Source organism: Hypanus sabinus, unplaced genomic scaffold (assembly GCF_030144855.1).
Source record: "Hypanus sabinus isolate sHypSab1 unplaced genomic scaffold, sHypSab1.hap1 scaffold_1075, whole genome shotgun sequence".
Taxonomy (NCBI): domain Eukaryota; kingdom Metazoa; phylum Chordata; class Chondrichthyes; order Myliobatiformes; family Dasyatidae; genus Hypanus; species Hypanus sabinus.
In genome coordinates this window covers 106,485-129,349 of record NW_026779131.1, presented here as the reverse complement: position 1 = coordinate 129,349, position 22,865 = coordinate 106,485, and the positions used below count along the sequence as shown (strand labels likewise).

The 22,865-nt window shown below is 45.3% G+C and overlaps 1 protein-coding gene across 2 annotated transcripts; it reads right to left on the bottom strand.

Moving 5' to 3' along the window:
* Nucleotides 1-4,491: 4,491 nt before the first annotated feature.
* LOC132386258 (carcinoembryonic antigen-related cell adhesion molecule 7-like) lies at nucleotides 4,492-18,612 on the bottom strand. 2 transcript variants are annotated; one of them, XM_059958534.1, is made up of 9 exons: nucleotides 18,542-18,612; nucleotides 18,023-18,340; nucleotides 11,429-11,722; nucleotides 7,320-7,440; nucleotides 6,288-6,343; nucleotides 5,843-5,907; nucleotides 5,606-5,647; nucleotides 4,980-5,023; nucleotides 4,492-4,623 (listed from the first exon to the last, which is right to left on the bottom strand). In XM_059958534.1, the coding sequence occupies exons 1-9, from the start codon at nucleotides 18,591-18,593 to the stop codon at nucleotides 4,620-4,622; spliced, it is 996 nt and encodes a 331-aa protein (XP_059814517.1). In that variant the 5' UTR covers nucleotides 18,594-18,612; the 3' UTR covers nucleotides 4,492-4,619. The 2 variants fall into 2 exon arrangements, 1 of the variants encoding a protein (XP_059814517.1); XR_009509445.1 differs by lacking the exons at nucleotides 4,492-4,623; nucleotides 4,980-5,023 and having other exon boundaries at nucleotides 5,638-5,647; nucleotides 7,056-7,440.
* Nucleotides 18,613-22,865: the final 4,253 nt, after the last annotated feature.

The window sequence follows — 22,865 nt, the reverse complement described above, 5'->3', positions numbered from 1 at the left end:
AAAAAAAAGCCAACATCCCTTACCACCAGAGCCTGAGAAACGCACCTTGTACTGATAAATCTCTCTGCTCCTCACTCAGCTTTCGGAACGATAGCAACTGGAACTGGGTGCCTGGAGAACGTTTAAAATCAGAAACAGATTTATCACCACTGATTTATGTCATTTAATCTGTTCTCTTGTGGCAGAAGTACAGAGCAATAGATAACCGTGTCTACGAGCTAAGATAAGAAGCATAGAATAAAGTTGCGGTAGTATTCATGGGTCCACAGACCATTCAGAAATCTGATGGGGGCGGAGAGGATTGAGCGTGAGTCTTCATGTTCATATTCCTTCTCCCTGAGAGTAACATTAATAAGTCGAGTTAAACGTCATAATGAGTCATAATTGTTAATCGTAATGGAACAACTTCAGAACGTTTAATAAATTAACAATAGAAAATGATGGACACTTCCCCTGTCTCTGAAATTCCAGCCCCTTCACCAGTTCCTCTCTGAAACCGCACCCAGTCTATGCACACACTCCCTGTCTCTTTAGACATCGTGCCCGCACGCCTCTCCGAATCTATGAGGGCTCCTGCAGCAAAACCCTTCTATTTCTCTCTTACCACAGCCTTCACCGAATACCACCTGAACCACTACAAAGACCTCGGTCTCGTAAACCACCCTCCCACCCCCCATCTGCAATCTAAAGCCTCCTCCAGTCCCGAGACCTTTCCTGTTTCTGTGTCTCCTTTCAAGCATTACACCATTCCCGTTTCACTACGCCCTTCTGGCCTCTACAGACTCTCTCTCGCTCTGTATCCATCACAAGTGCTACTCCCCTCACGGTCTCTGTAACCTTCCCCGGCCCCTATGGCCTTCCACATCTCTGAACCTGCCTGCACCCTCAATGAAACAGTCAATGTCCTTGGGAGACAAGACCGTGCACATGTGTAGATCATATTTTCACTTGTCGGACGTATTTGTTGTCGGGAAAAATTGCAAGTTTGAACCCGGTTTGTGGGAAGCCTTCTGTCAGTGGGTTTAGAATTGCGGAATTCTTGTCCCCGGATGGATTTAGAGGGCAGATCTCTGAGAGGGACTTAAAGAGTGGAAGATTAATGCTTGAATGGAAGTGGTTGTAAATTGGTAGTGGGTAAAGGCTAATGGGGAAATGGGTGAGAATTCTCTGGGGCAGATACTGCTGTATGGTTGCAGATGTCAGCTGTCCGAAGTAGTTCCCGGGCCTGTTGTTTCCGTGTGTACATCCGACCGGAGATATTGTGGACACTGTAGGGATCCAACCAAGCTTGGGGCATGATCTCTAATCTGACAGCACAGGACTAAGCACTTTAAATTCTGACATCCGACCGGAGATATTGTGGACACTGTAGGTATCCAACAAGGCTTGGGGCATGATCTCTAATCTGACAGCACAGGACTAAGTACATTAAATTCTGACATCCGACAGGAGATATTGTGGACACTGTAGGTATCCAACCAGGCTTGGGGCATGATCTCTAATCTGACAGCACAGGACTAAGCACATTAAATTGTGATTTTCGTGAGAAACTTTTCACTTCTTGTTTCTGAGAATTAAGGGTTCGTTGAATTGAGATCGGGAAGTGCTTGTTGCACAATACCAGACTGTTCGGAATCAAATATTTTTATAACAAAGGAAGCGGCCGATTGCAAACTGGAGAAACTAGATCAGCAGCGAAAATTTATTAACCCTTTATAAACTCCCAGAGTGATAGAGAGGGCAGAGGGGGGGATTGAACACGGGTCTCCGCAGCGGCGCCACTGGAGACCACAACCATCTCTGATCTCCAGTCACTGCTCTGTTTCCGAGTGTTATTTCGTCGTGCAAATTGCACAAATGTAGAAATTACTCTAAAGAAACGACGGTTCAAGCAGCAACTGTGGAAAAAGACACAGTTTGCGTTTCGTGTCTGGATCAGCGACGAAGATATCGGGAACCAAGAGGATGAATTTGGTCTCCCACCCAGACGTTGTTTCCGACAATTTCTGTTTCCAATTCAGATTTCCAGCAGCCACGAGGATTTTGTTTTAAATAATAATTTACTGGAATCGTCCCCGAAACGGACAATTGAGAATTCAGTCATGATTTAACAATAGACTGCGGAGTTGTGGGATAACCTGAGGATAACAGGCCGGGTGGATGGTCGGAGTTTATTGCACAGGGTGGGACAACCTATATGAAACTCTGCTGGTTTCCTTGGCTGCGGTAGCAGTGAACCCTTCCAAAGGGTGATTAAATTGCGTGGAGGTTTAAAGTGTGGATATCTGTGGCACATTTGGATATATGATAGATATGTACATTAAATGAAATATATCTTATGAAAATGATAGTTTGATGATGAACTTCAATAAAAAAAAGTACAAAAAAGGTGTTCCTCTTTTTCACCTGTCGGGAGCTGGGTCTGTTCAATCCTGCGAATACTTGGCCTCCACAGCCGCCTGTGACAAAATATTGCCCGGTTTCATCAATCTCTGTTCAAAAAAATTCCTCCTCAGCTTCCTTTTGAAAGTACGCCCCTCAACCCTGAGGCCGTGTCCTCTGCTCTCAGAGTCTCCCACCGCAGGAAACATCCTCTCAACACTCACTCTATCAATTCCTTTCACCGTTCGATCGCTTTCATTGAGGCCACCCCTCAGACCCAGAGTCATTGAAAGCTCTTCATATGACATGCCATTCAATTCTGGAATAATCTCTGTGAACCTCCTTGAGCCCTTCTTCAGTTTCAGCACATTGTTGGTCAGTTCAGGGGTTTAAACCTGCTTACAATGCTGCAAGTGAGGCCTCACCCGTCCGTTATAAAGTTACAAAACCACATCCTTGATTTTATATTCTAGTTCACATGAAATGAATGCGAACACCTTCCTGATCAAACACTAATCCTGGAAGTGAATCTTTAAGCGAACAAGTTTGAACCCAAGTTGAGCAACAAGAATCATCTCACTGGGTTACAGTGAAACATCGACACGAGGGAGACTGATGGAAGAACCACATGAAGTGACCGAATTATGGGATAAATCAACATGCTGCAAATCAGAAGCGACGTCACATTTCTGCCATATAGGCAGATAGAGAAAAGGGGCCGAATCTGTGACTCGGATTGATCATCATTTTCTGAGCCAATTCACGCAGCAATCGGAAGTCAAGTCAGAGTTTCAGCACCGTTTTCTATTTAATTACATTTGTTATTCAGCCATAAAAAAAACAGAGTAATTGCTTCGGCCCTTTCAGCGAACGACAGCAAGCCCGATTCCCAGAGGAGATTTAAACGGACGTTGTCTGGATGGCGGAGCATGCCTTAGGAGAATAGCTTGAGTGAACTCGGCCTTTTCTGCTTGCAGAGATGGTGGATGACGGGGGTGACCTGATAGAGGTGTTTAAGGTGATGAGAGGCATCGATCGTGTGGATCCTCAGAGGCATTTCCCTCGGATGAAGTTGCTAACACGACTGGTCTAACTTCCTAGTGCTTGGAAGTAGATACAAGGGGGATATGAGAGGTAAGAGTTTCACGCAGAGAGTGATGGGTGTGTGGAATGCCCTCCCAGCAAAGGCGGATAAATGGGTCTTTTATGAGACTCATTCTCATTAAAAAAATCTTTTTATTAATTATTATTAAAGATTAACAAAAGGAGATACATTAAGTCAGTATGTCATTATATGCAAGAAAGAATTAAAATAGCAAATAACTGATTAACAAAGCTAAGCAAAATGTCAATAGTAATAAAAGAAAATAACGTGTTAAGAATATATTTTTGAAAGAAAATGAAGGAAAAAAAGAACCCCTCATAACAAAAAAAAAAACTACTAACTGAAAATCAAACAAACAAGCAAAAGAATAACAACAACATTGGGCGCATAACCCCGGAGCTGTACAACGATACATCTTCCTTAGGAAAAAAATCAATCCGCCAACTCGAATCCACTTAAAAATTTGGAAGGAAGGGTTCTCGGCCCGAGAATGCCCGACTGTTGGCAACGCACCTAAACAAACTCCTCAAAACATTGAGGGGAGTGGTAGACAGGCGCTCCTCTCACGGGAGCTCCCTCATTCCCGGGGTCTTTCTGCTAGATCTCTCTGCAATAGCCGGGACACCCTTCCCAATATATCTCTTCTTAAAGGGTGCAATTAATGGAATTAAAACCACTTGGCCGCTTGTGCCGCGGCTCCGGCCTCACGCTAAGTGAATAACGAAGCTAATCTGTGGGTTGAGCGTGAAGCGCTACGATATTTCATGTTCTTGAGCGTAACAAGTAGTCAGAAAACTATCGGACTATGACGTGGGTCAAAACGGTATATAGATTATATCACAGTGTAACGTTGAGAGGACAAATGTCGCCGGCAGAGTGAAGGTGTCAATTATGGGACATAGGAGTCTGGGCTGAGGTGAGGGAACTAAGCTGCTGTGATACAAACGAGTCAAAACCTTTAGTGATGACTTCGTCCTGAGGATGTGAAACGCAGAAAATATCTAACGCAGACATGGAGAACAACCATGAAGAAACAATGAAGGACATTCTGAACGGTGGCTTTTCCCTCGATGGTTGTCCTTCCTCTGTGTCAATCCACGGGCCAACCATCCTCTTCTCTTCACCCGTGACGTCATCTGCGGAAACAACGCACAATTTATGTTGACCACGTCAGCGATCCGGAAGTGCTGTTGCTGGGGAGGATAAATACGAAGTGATGACTTTTGAATCCGTGTCAAACATCGTGACATTGCAACCTTCAATACAACTAGGAGATTTCATATCGCCACGGTCCCCGGAAATTTGTTCCTTTCAATAACAGTATATCGTTGTACGATGCCGCCCAACTCCAGTCTTGCGCAGTTACTTGTCTCGAAACTGCTAATCACGGGCACAACCGTGGCCCTGCACGGCTCACAGAACTGAAACTAGTGGATACGTTTCCTTTACAAGTAACACTATGTATCGGCAGCCCAATGTCCCGTTCACATACCTCTTCAGATCACTGTAAACAGATCGGTCCTCCAGGACAAGTCCCTGTTAATGAGAGGAAATCAGCATCATTAGCAGATTTTTTTTATTAAAAACATTCTGTGAATGAAGTGAACTGCAAGAATATTGAAGAGTATCTGCGCACATTTAATAAATTATGTCTGAAAGTAACACAAAGCAGACGGACCGTGATGAACAGAGGATCCGAGACAGACAGACATGGTCCCCAAGCGAAAGGGCACGTAATTCCTTGCTTCTCTTCCTTCAAGAAGATCAGAGTGATATTTGCAACTTTCTAGTCCTCAAAAACAATTCCATAGTAATCTTCAGCTGGGCATACCAGTACTATTCCCTCCTCTACCCCTTTAGAGACACGTTTCAGAATGCTGGGGTGCAGTTAATCCAGGTGATTTCTCCACCTTCAGCCCTTCCAGCTTGCCTTGCATCTTCTCCTTATTATAGTGACTGCAACCACTCCGGTGACCTGACACTGTCATACTGATGGTCTGCTCCGCAGTAAAGACTGACACATATTACTTCATGAGTTCATCCGCTGTGTGATTCATCATACTGTGTGAAGTGGGAACAATTACTTCAAAAAAGGACTGACGCAAATAATTCCCTCACCGTGTAAGTGGAGTTTCCATCTTCTACATTGTGCCTTGCGCCCTGAAAAGAGAAATTGAAGATTTCTATTGTGACGTTTAACCTTGCGCTCGACAATTGTATTCTGTCTCTCCACGTGTAAACCCCGAGGGTATCAATCTTCACATTCATTGCTGCTCGGACGCGACCCATCACATTACTTATCTTCTCATCTTTCAAACAATGACTGAGATCATGAACATAATTCAAAAATCCAACCTGTTCATTCCTTGAGAGATTTTCATAAGTTCCCGATGCGTTCACGGTGTTTGTATCCAAGGTGCCTGCGGGAACAGTACAGATACGTCACAGCGGTGAAGAGCATCATGGGCCGTTGTTAACACAGCGGATGTCAATGCGGCCACAAAACAAAATGCCAGCGACAGCATGAACTACATTCCCACAAACGCCAGAAACAGGTCACCCCCTGTATAGACGACCAATAATTTAGGTCAGATACAGAAAGGGAAATACCATACCACCCCTCCAAAGTTATTGTCTACCTATTTAACTGGACAACCCAACAACCCAAGCAGAATTATTCGTGAACATTTGCTCGGATGAAAACCTGCAGATTCTGTGTACTCGGGACTCCCATATCTAAATGAAATGTTAAGATTTCCAGGAACTCAGTAGTAGAACAATTGAAATGCAGTTCACTCACTCTTCCTTCCGGAATTGACGCTTGTGTAGTCCTGGGATTGTGGGGGATCATTGATCCTGAATAAACAGAAACAAAGGTCAAAACATGAATTCGGAAGAAGTGGCTTCTTGCACTGATTCACCGAATGAGAACGGCTCCTACAGTTCCATCGGATACTCCATGGTTATTCCCTGAATCTATTCCGGTTATGTGATGCCCGATTCCAGTCCTACTCGATCTTAACAACAGTGAGCATATTGGATTGCACGGCGATAGTGTTCTGGGCCTTCAGATCTCAGTTTTTCAGGGGAAAGTGACACATGTATCACTGAACACTTCCGCTTTCGGAAAGATGTTCAAATTTCAGGAAAGCAACGCCCACGTGAAAGTTTAATGCTGATTCTGTCCCCGGGCCACCCCTGATCTGTGGAATGATTCCGGACTTGCTGATCAGTTTTAGCAGCTTTTGGGAAATGAGATGTAAAAAAAAAATGGAGAAAAGTGGAGCCGGAGCGGTCCCCGTTTTTTTTTTAATCACCAGGCGAGTGTCGAGAATTGACCAGCTGCAAGTTGATTGTTGTCGACAGGGTAATATTCAGTCACATATGGCAAAGTTACTTCCCTTGGGAGGGGAGTTTAGGACAAGAAAGCACGGGTTTAGGATCGAAGGCCGTACATTTAGAACAGAGGTGCGGAGAAATTACTTTAGACAGACTCTGATAAATCTATGGAATATGTTGCCACAAGCGTCTGTGGAGGTCTTATGGTCTGATATGCGTTACCGCTCACCGAAAGGATGTCAGTGCCTGTTGAACCTCTCCACCCATGCACCGTTCGTGTTCCATTCCTGAGCCTTGCACATGAACCGTCAGCAAGTATTTATGTATTTCCTTCTCCAGCTTGTGTAATTTGTTTCATCCACCTGTCGCATCTCAAACTCGCATTAAAGCTTTTGGTATATCACTTTTGCAAAAAAATAAAAAGAAAAAGAAAACAGAATTCTACCGCACCAATTAAAAGTAGAGGCTATATTAGGAGAAAGCATGCATATACCCGCCGGATTTCATCGCGATCAACCATCCATTGACTCCGCCGATCAGGCCCATGCCAAGTAAACCAAGTAGAATGCCCACGATTGCGCCAGAGCCGAGGGTGCAATTGCCATCTGTTTTTGCTGATAACACACAAGGGAAACATATATATATGTTTATATATCTTACATTCTGAGAACACGTCTTTATCACTGGCAAATTCATTTTCACAACAATTTGACTGAGTCAGTTTAGAGTCGCATATTGTGTCGCAAGGATTATTCCCAGAATGAAAGGGTTAACATGCGAGGAACGTTTAATTGCTCTGGGTGTTTACTCGTTTGAATTTAGAAGGATGGTGGGGGGGGGGCGGGATATTCCATTGCAAATTTCCGAATGGAACCATAGAAACATAAAACATTACAGCACATAAAAAGGCCCTTCGGCCCTTCTCGGCTCTGTGGAACCATTTTCCTGCCTAGTCCCACTGACCTGCACCTGGAGCATATCCCTACATATACATCTCATCCATGTACCTGTCCAAGTTTCTCTACAAGATTAAAATGAACCCTCATTTACCAGTTCACCTGTCAACTCAATCCACACTCCCACTATTCGCTGTGTGAAGAAGCTCATTCCTCCAACTGGTCCAAATCCCCCTGCAAGCTTTGAAAACCCTCCGCACTGTCCACTACACCTCCAATCTTTGTATCATTAGTCAATTTGCTGATCCAATTTACCACATTGTCATCGAGATCATTGATATAGATGACAAATAACAATAAACGCAGCACTGATCCCTGTGGCACACCACTAGTCACAGGCCTCCACTCAGAGAAGCAATCCTCCACTACCACTCTCTGGCTTCTGCCATTGAGAAAATATCTAATCCAATTCACTACCTCTCCATGAATACCCAGCGAATGAATCTTTCTAAGTAACCTCCCATGTCAAAGGCATTACTGAAGTCTATGTAGTCAACATCCACAGCCTTCCATTCATCCACTTTCCTGGTAACTTCCTCGAGAAACTCCAATAGATTGGTTTGAACATGACCGACCACGCACAAAGCCATCTTGACTCTCCCTGGTAAGCCCCTGTCTATCGAAATACTTGTAAAGCCTTTCTATTAGTGATCCTTCAATTAATTTACCTGCTACTAACGTCAAACTTACCGGCCTATAATTTCTCGGATAACTTTTAGAGGCTTTTTTTTAAAACAACGGGACAACAGGAACACCTCACCCGTCGATACCAACATTTTAACTATATCTGCCAGGACCCCTACAATTTCAACACAAGTCTCCATCAAGGTCCGAGGGAATACCCTGTCAGGTTCTGGGGATTTATCTACTCTGATTTGCCTCAAGACAGCGAGTACCTCCTCCTGTTTAATTTGTATAAGTTCCATGTCCTCACTACCTGTTTGCATTATTTCCAACGACTCCATCACAGTTTCCTTAGTAAATAGAGATGCAAAAAAAACATTTAAGATCTCCCCATTTCTTTTGTTTCCGTACATAGCCGACCACTCTGATCATCAAGCTGACCAATTTTTTATAATCCTCAAGCACCTTATTTCCTCGCTGTTGCCTGTATATGTTACACATCTCTCTCTTCTTTTTCATCAGAGTTCCAATATCTCTCGAGAACTAAGGTTCCTTATTATTATTCGTTTAGCCTTTAACCCTGACAGGAACATACGAACTCTGCTGTCTCAAAATTTCTCCTTTCCAGACCTCCCACTTACCAACGACATCCTTTCAAGAGAACAACCTGTCCCAATCTTCGCTTTTTAGATCCTTTCTTGCACTTTCAAGCGCTGGCACACAGTACTTACAACACAGTGTGTCAGACAGAGTGGTCAGTAGCACTGGGGCTCCACAGGGGACTGTCCTGTCTCCTGTTCTCTTCATCATCTACACCTCGGACATCAACTATTGCACCGAGTCTTGCCATCTTCAGAAGTTTTCTGATGACAGTGCCATAGTTGGATGCATCAGCAAGGGAGATCAGGCTGAGTACAGGGCTGCGGTGGGAAACTTTGTCACATGGTGCGAGCAAAATCATCTGCAGCTTAATGTGATAAAGACTAAGGAGCTGGCGGTGGACCTGCGGAGGGCCAAGGCACCGGTGACCCCTGTTTCCATCCAAAGGGTCAGTGCGGACATGTTGGAAGGATTACAAGTACCTGAGGATACAATTTAACAAAAAACTGGACTGGTCAAAGAACACTGAGGCTGTCTACAAGAAGGGTCAGAGTCGTCTCAATTTCCTGAGGAGACTGAGTAGCTTTAGCATCTGCTGGAAGATGCTGTGGATGGTTACGAGTCTGTGGTGGCCAGTGCTATCATTTTTGCTGTTGTGTGCTGGGGCAGCAGGCTGAGGGTAGCAGATACCAACAGAATCAACAAACTAATTAGTAAGGCCAGTGATGTTGTGGGGGTGCAACTGGACTCTCTGACGGTGGTGTCTGAAAAGAGGATGCTGTCCAAGTTGCATGCCATCTTGGACAGTGACTCCCATCCACTCCATAATGTACTGATTAGGCACAGGAGTACATTCAACCAGGGACTCATTCCACCGAGATGTAACACTGAGCGTCATAGGAAATCATTGCTGCCTGTGGTCATCAAACTTTACAACTCCTCCCTCGGAGTGCTGGAGTTGTAAAGTTTGTTGGAGTTTTTGGAGGGTGTAACAAGGATGTTAGACGAGGGTAAGCCAGTGGATGTTGAATACCTAGATTTTCAGAAGGCATTCGATAAGGTGCCACATAGGAGATTAGTGAGTAAAATCAGAGCTCATGGCATTGGGGGCAGGGTTTCAACATGGATAGAAAACTGGTTGCCAGATAGAAAGCAAAGGGTAGCAGTGAATGGGTGTTTCTCGGACTGGCTGGAGGTGACTAGTGGGTTACCACAGGGCTCTGTATTGGGACCACAGCTCTTTACGATTTATGTCAATGATTTAGATGAGGGCATTGAAAACTATATCAGCAAGTTTGCTGACGATACTAAACTGGGTGGCAGTGTGACATGCGAAGAGGACGTTAGGAGAATACAGGGAGACTTGGATAGGCTGGGTGAGTGGGCAGATACTTGGCAGATGTCATTCAATGTGAATAAATGTAAAGTTATCCACTTTGGAAGCAGAAACAAGAGGGCAGAGTATTGTCTGAACGGGGTAGAGTTAGGTAAGGGAGAAATGCAAAGAGACCTAGGAGTCGTAGTTCACCAGTCAATGAACGTGAATGAGCAAGTGCAACAGGCAATGAAGAGGGCAAATGGAATGTTGGCCTTTGTTACAAGGGGAATTGAGTACAAGAGCAAGGATGTCCTTTTGCATTTGTACAGGGCCCTGGTGAGACCACAACTGGAATATTGTGTACAGTTTTGGTCTCCAGGTTTAAGGAAGGACATTCTGGCAATTGAGGAAGTGCAGCGTAGATTCACTAGGTTGATTCCTGGGATGGCAGGGCTGTCTTACGCAGGGAGATTGGAGAGATTGGGCTTGTACAAGCTGGAATTGAGGAGATTGAGAGGGGATCTGATTGAAACGTTTAAGATGATTAAAGGTTTTGATAGGATTGAGGCAGGAAATATGTTCCAGATGTTGGGAGAGTCCAGTAGCAGAGGGCATGGATTGAGAATAAGAGGTCAGTTATTTAAAACAGAGTTGAGGAAGAGCTTCTTCTCCCAGAGAGTTGTGGAGGTGTGGAATGCACAGCCTCGGAAGACGGTGGAGGCCAATTCTCTGGATGCTTTCAAGAAGGAGCTAGATAGATATCTGATGGATAGGGGAATCAAGGGAAATGGGGACAAGGCAGGGACTGGGTATTGATAGTGAATGATCAGCCATGATCTCAGAATGGCTGTGCAGACTCGAGGGGCCGAATGGTCTACTTCTGCACCTATTGTCTATTGTCTATTGTCTATTGAGTGTCAGCCACTTTGAGCCAATAAGCTGGATCTGGACTTATTTCCACTTGGCATTTGAACGTCATGTTTGGCACTATATTTGAAACAACTGGACGCTCCGGTACAATTCTGACCTTCTCCGGCCTATCTACAAAATGAGAATACCTGTCGAGTTCAGTAAAATCCGATACAAATGATGGCTGCTGGTTACCTGTGTACTTGCAGTAAACCTCCACGTAGGTCTCTCCAGCGCCACTGCTGAAAGAGTTGCTGACGATGCACTTGTACGTCCCGACGTCGTTTCTGTTAACTCTGATTATAGTCAGTTTCGCCCTGTCGGGAGATGTAAATATTCTGCCGTTTTCCTGGATGGGTTGGTTGTCCTTGAACCATGTCCGTGTCTGAACAGAGCCCGACGCGACACAACTCAGTGCGACGGTATCGAGGTTTTCCAGGGGAGTGGAATTATTGGTCACCACGGCAACCCCGGTCACTGGCCCTGGTTCTAAAATTAAAATTCGAATGGAGTTACACTTGGTTTCAGCGACATCATGTTCATAACATTTGGTTCGCCAACTCACGATCCCCGCCTCTGTCGCCATTCCTGTCTCTTATCCCCACGTGTTTCGATTTCAGATCAGATCGCGGACTGAATGAAACTCCGGCGGAGTTTCTAGCTTTACTGCTGTTTCTTAGTAACTTGGCTTTACTTTAATTGTCTTCTGGAATAAATGAGAATAAGCTGGTTTCCCCGTATACTCTGTCTTTTTACATCTTATTGCACCTACAAAATTCGTCCTATAATACTGTCGGCAACACTGAATCAAGGTTATAGCCGGGTGTTTGATGTCCAAGGATACATATTGTATCGAAAGGACCGGCAGGAGGACAAGCGGGTCGGGTTTGATGTGTTGGTGAAAAATGAAGTTAAATTATTAGAAAGAGGTGAAAGTGGGTGGGAAAGTATTAAACCAATGTGGAACAGCGAGGGTAAAATATCCCTAATGGGAATTGCACGGAGACCGCCAGACAGAACAATGATGCGGCCTAAAACAACAACGTGTGATAGAAAATGCATGTCTAGTGGGCAATGTTACAATAAGTAAGGAGGGATTTCAATAGGAAGATAGATTGGAAAAATCAGGTTGGTACTGGATTCCAGCAGGGTGATCTTGTAGAGTCCCTGCGAGCTGGTGTTTCAGGGCAGCTGGTGGTTGAGCCCAGTAGAGGATCATCTATTATCTATTATTATCTACTCTGGATTTGGTGTTGAGCAAAGATACAGAATTGAACAGAGACCTTTAGGGAAAAGAAAACAAAGAACTTCGGTAAAGTGTTTATAACGTGATCGAATTCACACTGAAATTTGTGAAGGAGAAGCTGAAGTCTTATGTGTCAGTATCACAATGGGGTCAATCGAATTACAGACCCGTGGGACGGGAGTTGGCCAGAACTGTTGGGAAAAGAGACCATCATTAAGGATGAGGTCTCAGGGTACTTGGAGGCAGATGATAAAATAGGCTGCAGTCAGCATGCTTCCCTCAGGGGGAAATCTTGCCTGACAAATCTGCTGGAATCGTTTGAAGAAATAACAGGCAGGATAGACAAAGGATAACCGGTCGATGTTGTGTTCGGGAATTTTCAGAAGGCCAGGTCAAGGTGCCATACATGATACGAAGGTAGGAGGTGTTGAGGATAATGAGGTGGGTTTTCAAAGCTTGTAGGGAGAATTATGCCGGTTAGAAGAATGGCCTGAACGTTGGCAGATGGAGTTTAATGCTGAGAAGTGTGAGGTTCTACATCAGTCAGGGGTGTCAAACTCATTTTAGGTCACGGGCCGGATTGGGCAAAATACAGCTTCATGCGGGCCGGATCAGTCGGGCGCGGGCGAACGCAGCTTTCATTGCCTCCGTTTTTTCAGCCTGTTCTCATGTGTCTCAGTCTCTGCTGTAACTACAAAGTGTTTCACTTCAGAAATTCCGTTTCTTATGAAGAAGACTGCTGAGCAAGCATTATTGTTATGATTGGTACTAACTTACCATCATAGGCTTCATATCGCCGGGCCATTAATAATTAAAATAATAGATCCATCTAAAATGATCTCGCGGGCCGTATATAATTCTCCGCCGGGCCGGATATGGCCCGCGGGCCTTGAGTTTGACACCTATGTTCTACATTTTGGCAGGAATAATCCAAATGGAACATACAGGGTAAATGGTAGGGCATTGAGGAATGCAGAGGAACAGAGAGATCTAGGATAACACTGCATAGTTCCCTGAAGGTGGAGTCTCATGTAGATAGGGTGGTGAAGAAGGCTTTTGGAACGCTGGCCTTTATAAATCAGAGTATTGAGTACAGAAGTTGGGATGTAATGTTAAAATTGTACAAGGCATTGGTAAGGCCAAATTTGCAATATTGTGTACAGTTCTGGTCACCGATTTATAGGAAAGATATCAATAAATTAGAGAGAGTGCAGAGACGATGTACTAGGATGTTACCTGGGTTTCAGCACTTAAGTTACAGAGAAAGGTTGAACAAGTTAGGTCTATATTCATTGGAGCGTAGAAGGTTGGGGGGGGATTTGATCGAGGTATTTAAAATTTTGAGAGGGATAGATAGAGTTGACGTGAATAGGCTGTTTCCATTGAGAGTAGGGGAGATTCAAACGAGAGGACATGATTTGAGAGTTAGGGGGCAGATGTTTAAGGGAAACACGAGAGGGTATTTCTTTACTCAGAGAGTGATAGCTGTGTGGAATGAGCTTCCTGTAGAAGTAGTAGAGGCCAGTTCAGTTGTGTCATTTAAGGTAAAATTGGATAGGTATATGGACAGGAAAGGAGTGGAGGGCTATGGGCTGAGTGCGGGTAGGTGGGACTAGGTGAGATTAAGAGTTCGGCACGGACTAGGAGGGCCGGAATGTCCTGTTTCTGTGCTGTGATTGTTGTATGGTTATATGGTTAGATGGTTTTATAAGTGAGGCTGTTTTACAAGCTTAGAGTTAATGGTATTACATGGAAGATTCAGCAAGATAAAGTAGTGGCAGATTGGCGAAAGCCAAAGCGTGAGCTTTCTCTGCCAGTCTGCCAGTGACCAGTGGTGTTCCCCGGTGGTCCGTGTTGGGGCCGATTATTTTCCTGTCACATGTCAATGATTTGGACGATGGAATTGATTGCACTCTTGTAAAGTTTGCAGACGACTTGAACACACGTGGAGGGGCATTTCGCATTGAGGATTTAGAGAGGCAGGAGTCGTAGAACGGTCATGCACTTTGTTTGAATAAATGGGAGATAAAACAGTAGAGGGAAAAGACAGAGTATTGAAGTGCATTGCGACTTGGGAGTCCTTGTGAAAGATCCAGTGAAGGTTAATGTTCATGTTGATTTTCTGCTCAGGAAGGCAAATGCAATGTCAGCATTCATTTCAAGTGGACGAGATTATAAAAGCAACGATGTCATCTTTCAATTTTCAATCACCAATGCGGTATCACCCTGAGTACTGGGAGCAGATATATCCCATTTTTCTTGGAAATTCACTCATATGAGTCTATCATTGAATGATTTTCGTATAAAGAGCATTTGATGGCTTTGCGTCTGTTTTCACTGGAAATCAGAAGAAAGAGGGGCGACCTGATAGAAAACTATCGAGAGGTGAGAGGCCTTGTTGGAGTCTACGTGGAGAGGACTATGGCCTCCGACTAACCATCCTCCTAACTTCTAAAAAACAACACAGAGTGGATGTGGAGAGGATGCTTCCTATAGTGGGGGAGTCTAGGAGAAGAGGACACAGATAGAGTGGAAGTGGAGAGGATGTTTCCTGTAGTGGGGGAGTCTAGGACCAGAGGACACAGATAGAGTGGATGTGGAGAGGATGTTTCCTATAGTGGGGGAGTCTAGGACCAGAGGACACAGATAGAGTGGATGTGGAGAGGATGATTCCTATAGTGGGGGAGTCTAGGACCAGAGGACACAGATAGAGTGGATGTGGAGAGGATGTTTCCTGTAGTGGGGGAGTCTAGGACCAGAGACACAGATAGAGTGGATGTGGAGAGGATGTTTCCTGTAGTGGGGGAGTCTAGGACCAGAGGACACAGATAGAGTGGATGTGGAGAGGATGTTTCCTGTAGTGATGGAATCTAGGACCAGAGGACAAAGATAGATTGGATGTGGAGAGGATGTTTTCTGTAGCGGGGGAGACTAGGACCAGAGGACACAGATAGAGTGGATGTTGAGAGGATGTTTCCTATAGTGGAGGAGTCTGGGACCAGAGTACACAGATAGAGTGGATGTTGAGAGGATGTTTCCTATAGTGGGGGAGTCTAGTACAAAAGGACACAGATAGAGTGGATGTGGAGAGGATGTTTCCTGTAGTGGCGGAGTCTAGGACCAAAGGACACAGATAGATTGGATGTGGAGAGGATGTTCCCTGTAGTTGGGGTGTCTAGAACCAGAAGACACAGATAGTTTGGATGTGGAGAGGATGTTTTCTATAGTGGCGGAGTCTAGGACCAGAGGACACCGATATAGTGGATGTGGAGAGTATGTTTCCTATTAGGAGGGGGGTGTAGGACTAGACGACACAGATAGAGTGGATGTGGAGAGGATGTTTCCTGTAGTTGGGGAGTCTGGGACCAGAGGACACAGATAGAGTGGATGTGAAGAGGATGCTTCCTATCGTGGATGAATATGTACTATAGTTTCCTATAGAGAGGGTGATTCCTGTGGTGGGAGAGTCAACGTGAAGATGACACAGCTAAAAATAGAGAAACCTCATTTCAGAACGGAGCTGAAAGGGTATTTCTTCAGAAGATTTAGTAAATCCGTGGAATTGTTTGCCACAAGCAGGGGTGGAGACCATGTCTTTATGTATATTTAACGCAGAGGTTGATAGATTTTCTATTGGTCAGGGCATCGAGGAATACGGGGAGAAGGCGATGTTAACATTCATTTCATGTGGACGAGATTGTAAAAGCAAAGACGTGACCTTTCAACTGTTTAAGCACCAGTGAGGCATCAGCTGGAGTATTGTGAGCAGATTTGGGGCACCGTTCCTGGAAAGGATGTGTTGATACTGAAGGGCTTCAAAGGAAGTTCACTCACATGAGTCTATTGTTTTCATATGACGAGCATTTGATGCTTTGTGTCTGTATTCACTGGAATCAGAAGAATGAGGAGTGAACTGATAGACAGTTTCTTTCCTCTCAACTCTTCTGGATTCTAGTGAATACAGGCTCAGAGACACTAAAGGCTCCTATTATGACAAGTCTTTCAATCCTGGAATCATTTTCGTGAACCCCCTTTGAACCCTCTCCAATTTCACCACATCCATTCTCGGGTAGGGGGCCAAAACCGCTCACAATACTCCAATTGAGGTCTACCAGAGCATTATAATCTTTCAATATTATATGCTTTCTTTTATATTCTTGTCCTCTTGAAATGAATGCTAGCATCGAATTTCCCTTCCTCACAAGAGACTCAACCTCTAATTTAACCTTCAGACAATCCTACACAAATTACTGACAAGTCCCTTTCCACATCATTATTTTTGTTGTATTTTCTTCATTTAAAACATAATAAGTTTTTGACACATGGGCTAATACAGTGATACTTGCGGTAAACGTTCACTCGATGTGCTGCTCACGGTCATCCTAACGTTATAGCTATCTGTTTTGTTTTTCATTAACCGCGAATAAGAAGCATGTCCCCCTCTTGCCGTGCACTCCAAACTAACTGTGTCATTGTGTTCTACCGAGTCAGCGTCATTCGATGTGGTGTTGGGCTTCTGTAAAAATACCACAGATCATGTATCACCTGTAACGTACTGTGGTGAAATGATGGCTCCAAGGAGATATATTCTGCTTAAAGCAAATTACTGCAGATGCACAAATCAGAGATAAAACTTCAGAATGCTGTCAATATTCTGGTCGTCTCACTAGAGGAAGGATGTGGAAGCCATAGAAAGGGTGCAGAGGAGATTTACAATGTTGTTGCCTGGATTAGGGAGCATGCCTAATGAAAACAGGTTCAGTGAACTCGGCCTTTTCTCCTTGGAGGGACGGAGGATGAGAGGTGACCTGATAGAGGTGTACAAGATGATGAGGGGTATTGATTGTGTGGATAGTCAGAGGCTTTTTCCCAGGGCTGAAATGGTTGCTATAGTAGGACACAGTTTTAAGGCTCCGGGGAGCAGATACAGAGGAGATACCAGGGGTAAATCTTTTAGGCAGAGGGTGGTGAGTGCGTGGAATGAACTGCCGGCAACGGTGGTGGAGGCGGATACGATAGGGGCTTTAAAGAGACTTTTGGACAGGTAAGTGGAGCTTAGAAAAAATGGAGGTTATATGTAAGCATAGTGATTCCTACGGCAGGGAGATTTTCGACACACGTGGACCGAAGGGCCTGTATTGTGCTGTGGGTTTTCTATGTTTCTATACTGTCATAGACATGTTGGCGTCACTGGGGAGGGGAACATCGTTAAACGTTCCGCTAGGTGATTTACAACTAATCATTTCCAGCTGTCTTGAGAAACAGTCGTTTTCAACAATAGAGTAAAATACAGCACAAATGATTACTTGATGTCCTTGAAGACGGAACTGACATCCGGCACGGGCAAGTGCGAGCAGCCTGCAAACAGAAACGGCGATACACAGCCACGCACAACAGTGAGAACTGAACAGTCCTAGAGCAGGTCTGGCAGAGTTCACTGGAGTCCAGGTTCTGCGACCACCGTAAAGGTTGTATTGTATTCTTTCACCACAGGAATAAAATGAAAGTTATAGTCCGAGATCGCATGACCCTGTCTCACTTACCAGTGACACGCAGAGTGACGGTCGCTGAGGTCTGGGACCCATTTGTTGGAACCATATCCACACGGTATTCCCCGCTGTCCGACATGCTCACCGACTTCAGCAGAAGCGACCCGTTGGAGGTGAATACCTCTGCCCGTGAACTGTAGGAATTATCAACAGTCCCGGTCTGACCGATCCACTGGGCGACTGTTATCCCATTAAAATTCCAGCTTCCACTGTTGACGCTGGACGACGGCCGGACTGAAAAAAGCGCTTCACCTCCAGCGGTGACATTTATCTGGCTGTGCTCAACGATAATAGTAAACTGCTGGGACCCACCTGAGAAAGAGAAAATCATATGAGGGAAAAGCGACAGACGCAGATAGACTTGGGAACTGCACTTAACTCAATCTGTACAGATACCAGGGATTTGTTCTTAGCTCAGTAAGGTCGATAATTATAATCTCATCTTCATTCCCTTAACTACCGGTCGTTCTGTTAATTATCTGACCGCTGACTGGTCGAGAGAGTGACCCTCACCCGCCGTTATGTGGAGACAAAGAACGAGAGCTGCGAAGGCCAGTCCCGACATCCCGAGAGAGCAGCGCCGATCTCTGTTACACTCGGAGACTGAGCCGCACTTCCTGGTTTGCGGGGCAGATATCTGGATTCTGACGTCACAAGCGGCAGCGCTGATTGGATCAGAGAGTCTGTACTTTGCTTAAATCTACATCAAATCCTGTGTGTTGTTCTACAACTATCTGCTGCTGTGTGGAATCCGATAATGGTCTCAAAGAGAGTTTCTCTCACCCACCGACATGAAGAGAAAGGGAGAGAGTAAAGTGAACGTCATCCACGCGATCCCGAGAGAGCGGCGCCTGTCTCTGTTACATTCGGAGAGTGAGCCCCATTTCCTGGTCTCCATGAGAGATCCCGAGAGCCCGTTATCTGAAAAACCGGAGCTGACTGGAGCGCAGAGCGAGAAGGCGGAGAATGAACGAACCTAAAACGCTAAAGAAGCAGAAGGGTATTCGGCCCTCGATACTCTGGTGTTGTCCTGTACCAGATCATGTGGAAATTTCCTCCAAACTACCTCCCTCCGGTTAGGTAGACTGGCTGATTGTTGCCGCCGCAATAATCTTGCACACAGAGACAGCAAGACCAAGGATGTGACTGTGAACTCCGCGAAGGAGAAGTCGGGAGATCACACACCAGTCCTCATTGAAGGATCGGCGGTGGTGAGGGTGAGTAGGTTTAAGCTCCTTCTGAGAGAATCTCTGCTTGGCCTCACACAGTTACACATTCACAAAGAAAGGCACGTCAGCGGCTGTATTCCATTAGGGGATAGAAACATAGAAACAGAAAAAGCCTACAGCACAATAAAGACCCTTTGGCCCACAAAGCTTGAAGAGATTTGGTATGGGTATGTCTCCAAAAACTGGGAAATGTCCGGACATGCAAGGTGGAGAGTATTCTGACTGTTTCCATCACCGTCTGGTGTGCAGGCTGCAATGCACAGGATCGACACAGATTGCATAGGCTTGTGTACAACAATCACATTCATCACAGTGCAAGCCTCTTCATAATCGAGAAAATCTTCAAAAGCTGGTTCCTCAGGAATACCAGGTCCATAATTAAGGGTGATTACCGTCAGGTATATGCTCTTGTCCCATTACAACCATTCGGGATATACACCCTTCCTATTCGTACAAAACGGAATATGCTTTCTTCTCATTGCCACCATCCGGGATATATTCTCGTGTCCTTATCGCCATCCGGAAGGTAGGTACATGAGCCGGAAGACCCACGTTCAATGAGCTACCAATATCTTCTGCAATCAGTTTTTTTTTTGAGCGGTACATGGACCCATGAAAGCGAGCTCATAATTCTTTTTTTTATTTGATAGTTCGTTTACTTTTTCATTATTTAATTTACTTACTCGTTCATTCGCTGGTTTACTTACCGAAATGTTATGTACATTGTATGCATATATTACTTATTAATGTACTGAGGACGCGTTCCGCCACTTGGCGGTTATGACAGCAATGACGGGACTTCTCTGAATTGACCAGCCAGATGTACAAGGATTCTCCATTGTTGGAACGGCCTTTGCTGGAGTGGAGTCAGTGTCATGTACCTTGTGTGAGATTTAGAGAAACTGGGATACCGCCTCTATCCCGCATAAATACATAAACAGACCCGCACAATGTACATCGGGTGCATGTTCCATGCATGTCCCATGAACGGGAGCTGCTGTTCCATGAGCTTTGACTCACACGGGACAATGAGGTGGTGATAGGCAGATGCTACAGGGAGGGAGCCACCCGAGAGGAAGGCGACAGGATCACAGGTAACCTGCGGGAGAGGCAGAGTGGATAGGCAGGCGGAGCAGTGACCCCTTGTGGCCGTACACCTCAATAGCAGGATGCATTTGGTGGTTTGCCGGGAGTGGAAATTACCAGGAGGAAGGTACTGAGACTGGCTCTGTGGCCCAGAAGGGGATGGTGAAAGGGGAGTACAATAGCGATTGGTAATCCTCAGTTAGAGGATCGGAACGCATATTCTGTGGGCATGGAAGAGACACCCAGTTACACTCCGAATCCATGGTTTATCATGAAGGAGTCGCCGCTGCTCTGTTCTTATCTGATGCAGACTATCGGTCTGCCTGATGGACTGATAACCCTTTGGTTTGGAGCGCGACATTCACAGTATGGCAGTGAGCCGTCTCAGTGAAAGAGAGGACTCAGAAATCCTCTGTGTCCCTTCGAAACAGCAATCTTGTCCTTAGGCCCTGTGCTCTGAACTCTAATGAATGTACATTGGCCAGGAAAATGCGGTGGAACAGTGGTCGTGTTCCCGTAGCTTCATTCTGGCCTGATACCCACCGCACCCCGTCCTCCCCTGGTCAATCTCGCTTCTCTGGCGGAATTCCGCTCACTTCCAGGTGCAGTACTTGCATGGCTGGGAGTAATCTTTGACGACTCGTTGCTGTTCACCTGGACTTCATATGATCGCCGGTGCATGTATAGAATTCGCCTGTCATTTTTTGTGCTTAATTGGCCGAAGACTGCTGCGATAAAAGTTAAGAAAATGTCCATCTTGTAGATTAGTGAGCTGCCGGACATTGTCGCCCTATATCGCCAGTAGTGCAACGTTTTTAAATCGGACGGGCGATGTTAAGGACACAGAAATGATACTCGAGATTGAATCTGACTGCAAAGTTGGGCGGCTCAGTGACGCGCGTGACCAATGCACCCATTCTGAACTCGTGTCTGTATCTTCCACACTGCCCCCTGGTGGTGACAGCGTCCTGCCTGACTTTTGCACTGACGCTCTTTCAACTTTGCCAGTGAAATTCCGGCCGTCACTGTATTGCCGCCGGCGTCTTTTATCGCCGTGTGCAGTTGTGTTTCTCCTTTTGTCATGCGCAGTCACTGAAATTTTTCGAAGTGAAGCTGCCTAATACAGCAATACCCGTCGCATATGTAGGAAATAATATTGGGGCTATAAATGAGAGACATCTCTGCATTATCGCGCCTTTACATTTGATCTGCAACGGGTAGCAACGGGTCTTTCGCTTGTTAGTTGCTGTTGTGTTAATGCTGATCTTTAAGGGGACGTTTTGCAAAAACAGTCGCTGTTCCCGCTGATACACTGAACAAAAGCTACTTTGCAAAAATAGTGATTAAATGTCATTTGTTTTGTTAATGTTGATATTCAGGAGGATTTTGTTGGGCAATGTGGGGAACACCGTTACTTTGACATGCAACTGTGAGATGCTCTGAAGACAAAGATCCTTGTGGGTTTATAACAAGTACTTTGGATAATGAAAGTACATAACATTTTTGCAACCTCGCAGTGCCTGAAGGACATCACACATGGAATCCAGAGCACATCACACTCAGGTTAGGTCAAGATGCCCTGAGGTCTCGCGCCGCCAGATGATCTATGAAGATGTGTCAAATTCGCGATTGCTGAAACAATACTTATGAATGAACGGCGAGGGAGATTGACAAGGTAGTTGCTGAAAATTCAGATTTCCGCATCTATTTCAAGTTCGCAAAGCGGACACGTGAAACGGTCATTATAAGTTCGGTAAACACGGGACGTGAAACAAACAGCCTGGTCCTTCTTCCCACACCAACCAGCGTGAATATCACGTCCAGTCTGATCTTGCTGTCACTTCCATATTCCGATCCGTACATCACCAACTTCAAAAAGTCCAGTAACTGGTCAGTTACATCTCAAAACAGGGCATATTCAGGGACAGCCGCAACTTACCAGCCCTCATTACACCTCCAGAACCACCACCACCTTTCTACTGTCAAGATGAAGCCACACTCAGGTTGGACGAACAACAACTTACATGCCGTTCGGGTAGCTTCCAACGTGATGGCATGAATATCGACTTCTCTAACTTCCGTTAATGCCCTTCCTCTTCTTCTTACCCCATCCCCTTTTTAATCTCCCCCTTCTCTCTCTCTCTCTCTCTCTCTCTCTCTGCCCATCACTCTTTGCCTGCTCTCTGTCTCCCTCTGGTTCTCCTCTCTTCCGTTCTTTCTCGGCCTCCCGTCCCATGATACTTTCCCTTCTCCAGCTCTGTATCTCTTTTGCAAATCACCTTTCTAGATCTTAGCTTCATCCCACCCCCTCTGGTCTTCTCCTAACTTTTCGCATTTCCCCCTCCCCCTCCTACTTTCAAATCTCTTAGTACCTTCCCTTTCAGTCAGTCCTGACGAAGGGTCTCGGCCCGGAACGTCGACAACGCTTCTCTCTATAGATGCTGCCTGGCCTGCAGGGTTCCACCAGCATTTTGCGTGTGTTGGCTGAAGAGCTTGTTTCTTTGCTGTAAATCACAAAACAA